This window comes from Lolium perenne, chromosome 1 (genome assembly GCF_019359855.2).
Source record: "Lolium perenne isolate Kyuss_39 chromosome 1, Kyuss_2.0, whole genome shotgun sequence".
NCBI lineage: Eukaryota > Viridiplantae > Streptophyta > Magnoliopsida > Poales > Poaceae > Lolium > Lolium perenne.
Genome location: NC_067244.2, coordinates 177,349,401 through 177,353,963, shown reverse-complemented (window position 1 = coordinate 177,353,963; position 4,563 = coordinate 177,349,401). Strand labels below are relative to the sequence as shown.

At 48.4% G+C, this 4,563-nt stretch overlaps 1 protein-coding gene across 1 annotated transcript; it reads right to left on the bottom strand.

Annotated features, from left to right (window-relative positions):
- Nucleotides 1-501: 501 nt before the first annotated feature.
- On the bottom strand, nucleotides 502-2,240 carry LOC127313969 (AAA-ATPase At3g28510-like). Its single transcript, XM_051344444.1, has one exon. The coding sequence runs from the start codon at nucleotides 2,184-2,186 to the stop codon at nucleotides 666-668; it is 1,521 nt and encodes a 506-aa protein (XP_051200404.1). The 5' UTR covers nucleotides 2,187-2,240; the 3' UTR covers nucleotides 502-665.
- Between the last annotated feature and the right edge of the window lie 2,323 nt (nucleotides 2,241-4,563).

Here is a 4,563-nt window from a genome sequence, read left to right as displayed (position 1 = left end):
TTTCGATATCTGGTGCAAAAGTTACATGATTTTAAATATTTGAAAAGGAAAATTAATGTGCATGCAGTCATTGTTGAAGCGGTGTTGATTTTCCTTTTCTGTCAGGCTAATTACTTCCTAAATTGGTGGACGCTTGGGCAGGGAACTTGAGGCTAATTCCTTTTTTGGGTTGACCGCTCAGATGGACTACCGAGCATGCGGCCGCCCGCTAGACCGACCCTTTGTAATACCAAGCAACTTTATCATCGGCTTCAAAACAAGAGAAAACACAAAACAGTGCATCTTTTCAGTGCAACTCCCTGCATGACTCGGATTGCACCCATGTGCATCGACTGTGCTCATTTTTTTTTTATCATAGAGGCCCAATTTTCATCCAAATGAAGCAAAGTTTTATGGTGTGATCCCCATCTAGTATGTCCAGGTCTAGCAAGGCTAATTTGTTGATTCAAGCCTCTTCATGTAGATATTTCACCTCTCTCAAATATATCCAATAGTTCCATCTTTTGCAAAATGAACTTGATGTAGTCACAATCAAGGATATATACTCAAAAATAAATCATGAACGTACGAGGAAGACGAAGTAGCAACAGCGACAACAACTAGTTGCAAACGATGGGCAAAGAAATGAGCATAGAAAGCTGAAATTTTAACATAAAATTGTAATTCTAATCATTTTTATTCTTTCCATTTTTCTCCTCTTCACTGGAGGAGCTGCTGTCATATTCTTCGTCATCCTCTTCGGCTTCCTTTTCATTCTCCGCTCCAATGGATGCTTTGGCCAATGCTTCCTCCTTTACTTCTTTGAGTGCCTTGATTAGCTTACCCAGGTAGGCGTCCGCATCTTTGTTTTTCGACTTGGGCATGAGGTTCTCGGCCACGTCGGCAGGCGACATGTCCACCTCCCCTAGAAGTTGTTGGATTTCATGGAAAAGCTCATGGTCGGCGATATGCAGGTAGTTCTTGGCGAGCACCTTGAAGGACTCAAAGCAACAGTAGGACATCTCGATGTGCGAGTCCATCCTGCCCCGTCGGATGAGCGCCGGGTCGAGCTTGTCCTTGTGGTTGGTCGTGAACACGATGATCCGCTCGCCGCCGCAGGCCGACCACAGCCCATCGATGAAGTTGAGCAACCCGGACAGCGTCACCTTGTTCTCCTCATCCTTGGCGACTACTGGCGGGGCCATCTTCTTCTTTTTCTTGCTGCTCTTGTCTTTCTTTTTCTTCTTAGTTTTGCGTTTGCCGGTGAGATCGATGGAGCAGTCGATGTCCTCGATGACAATGATGGACTTGCCGGTGGTCTCTATGAAGAGCCTGCGTAGCTCGGTGTTGTTCTTGACCGCGGTGAGCTCGAGGTCGTAGACATCGTAGTCGAGATAGTTGGCCATGGCGGCGATCATGGTGGACTTGCCGGTGCCGGGTGGGCCGAAGAGCAGGTAGCCGCGTTTCCAGGCCTTGCCGACGGAGGCGTAGTAGTCCTTGCCGTCGCGGAACATCTCGAGGTCGTCGATAATGTCCTGTTTCTTGGCGGGGTGCATGCCGAGCGTGGCGAAGGTGGAGGGGTGCTCGAGCTTGACGTGGCTCCAGACGCGGCCGTTCCAGCCGGACCAGTCGCTGCTGGGGTTGTTGGTGAAGAGGCGGCGCTGGCGGTTCCTGACGGTGGCGGCGCGGCCCTCGGCGAGGACGTGCGGCAGGTAGACAGCATCGATGAGGCCGCGGTGGCGGTGGTGGAATGTGAGGCAGTACGTGCGGCGCTCCGCCTCGTACGCGGACCAGCTGATGACGTTGGTGCGGGGCAGCGTCTTGGTCTTGCGCCACCAGAGCTTGGCGCCGCGGAACTCGTCGATGACCTCCTCGTGGTCGTCGACGGCGACGCTCATGCGATCGCTACCGGCGGCGAGGTCGGCGCGGAGGCGGCGGGCGCTGGACGCGCAGGTGGCGCTGAGGTAGGCCTCGGCGGCGAGATAGGCCTCGCTGCGGCCGAAGGAGTCGGGGACGTGCTCGTCGATGGTGATGGTGACGTAGGGGGAGATGGCGGCGTGTAGACGGCGGGAGAGGGTGGTGAGGTACTCCTCCAACTGGGCGGGGACGTACTGCTGCACCATGGACCAGAGGAAGATGAGGCTGGCCACCGCCGACCACAGCCCGGCCCAGCCGTAGCCGTGGGTGTCGCCGGCGATCGTCTCCATATATATGCGCGGTGCTCTGTATCGGGTTGTTCTGCTGATCTGCACTTCACTGAACACAGGTCAGGCATGTCTTTTATAGCAACAAAAATGACGCACGTTGGCCAAATTAAACACTCTTTTTCTATCAGCTGATGAATTACTCGCGTTTTCTAACCAACGTTGTTGCGCGGAACCATCGATCGTGAAGGAATCCGAAGAAATTGCTGAATTGGCAGGTCCTCATATTAGGAATTAAGCAATAAAGCATACAAGAACTTGCCGGCCAAGCTTCCATGTCGATCCACGAATGACATATGCTTCACATAAATAAAGTTCGAGAACCAAAAGGGCAACACGCTTCGACCTGCTCACGCGTCATTGCGTGGACTGGACGACGCCAGGCGGGGCAACGTTGATGTGTGATCTTCACTGTTCGTTGAGAAAGTGTCAGTTGAAACAACACACCCAATGGCCGGGTTCGTGCAAACCAATGTGCCATACTCCCTCCGACTTTTATTGTCATGCGTTTTAGGTCTAGTGAAAATTAATTTTCTGAACTCTGACCTACTATATAGAAATAAATTTCTAACAATCTTTCAGAGTACAATGGCGCTGCCAGGCCGCAAGTATGAGATTCGTTTGCCTCCCTCAAGTACAAGTTTCATGTTTGGGAGATGGTATGCCGCTCTAAGAAGCTTGGGGGCTTAGGGGCGATGAATTTGGGCAAGTTCGAAACAAAACTTCACCTATGTTAGCCTTGGCTTGAGTGGAATCCGGTAGCCCATGCTCCATGAACACGATGAACATCTCCCGCAGAACCGTTACTACTGTTTGCGGTACCGCTGGCGATACCGGCCGTGTGACCAAATCCCCCTGCACTGGTAGAAAAAAGGCATATAATCCCGGTTGGCAACTGCCATTAATCCCGGTTGCGCAACCGGGATTAAATATGCGGGACTAAAGGCCCCCCTCCTTTAGTCGCGGTTGCTTACGAACCGCGACTAAAGGCCCATCCACGTGGGCGCCAGCCGTCCGTCAGGGCAGAGGACCTTTAGTCGCGGTTCTCCTGGGCAACCGCGACTAAAGGCCTCCGCAGGTTAGGGTTTTAGCCCCCCCTAAATCTGGTTCCTTTTTAATTTGTATTATTTTATTTCTTTTATATTTTATTCTGTGTTTTATTTTAATTTTGAAGAAGTTTCACATATTCTACGCTACTAGTTTGAAATTGGAACCAAGAAGAATTCAAGAGGAATATACAATATATATTCAATCTCAGATGACCATATACAATTTCGAACAAGTTTCCATACATAATTTACAGCATCAGAAGTTCTACATCCTCGTAATAGTGTTCTCCTTTAGGATGGAGGACTTCCCTCATCAAAAATCCGGCTAGTTCCTCTTGAATTGATCGGAAGCGAGCTTCTGGACTAAGCGTCTTCCAGAAGTTATTCCTCTTGACGTTGTTATCCGATGGCTTCCGCTCAGAGGTGTATCTCCGGATGAACTCACAAACATAGTATCCACATAGATTGGTCCCCGGTGGCTGAACATCCCCAGACAGTACCTTTCTAAATTCTAGCTCTTTTTTTGAATTCACCGATCGTTTCATCTGTGAACCGTCTCCAAACCCTACAGGGCAACGAAAATTAAATGAACAAGGGAGTTATTAGTTACTTGATATTACGAAATGAACGAAAGAGGCCGATCGATAAAGAGCGCAAATGATTGAAAATAATTAATTTTGCATCATATTTCTCATGTTGACCCAAAGCTTTGGATCCATATTCAGAGAGTCCATGACGAGAACTCTGGAGGTGTGAAATTCAATTATGAGCAGAATCCAGTGGAACCTGCGGACACGATACATGCACAATCATGCATAACTCATCGATTAGACATACCATGCATGGAGTAAACAAAAGAGAATGTGTTCAAGACAGAAACACTCACCCAAAATGGTAAGGAAATAGAATTTCACTTTTGAGCTGCTGCTTTGTAAGAAAATCAAACAGGTCTTGCTCCACGTCGCGGGGGTGTTTTTCTAACACATATCCATTAACGATTTGCGGGTCAATGAACCCAACATCATGGATATTCCTTTTTTGGCATTCCTCAATCTTCATTCTGCATAATAGCGTACACAACAATATAGTCAGGACAATATATATAGTGCAGGCAATGAATGAGATGGGGTAGAAATAAATCACTTACAGAACGTAGCAACTGATGATAGATTTGTCGAGCTCGCGCAGATTGAACAGCTGGAACAATTCACTCAGATGAACTGTTACATAGTAATGCTTGAAGTGATGCTCATGTCTAACTTCCGCATAAATATATTCTTTGCCGGCGTTATTTTTTATGTAACCCTTGTACCAACGTAGCAGATTTTGCA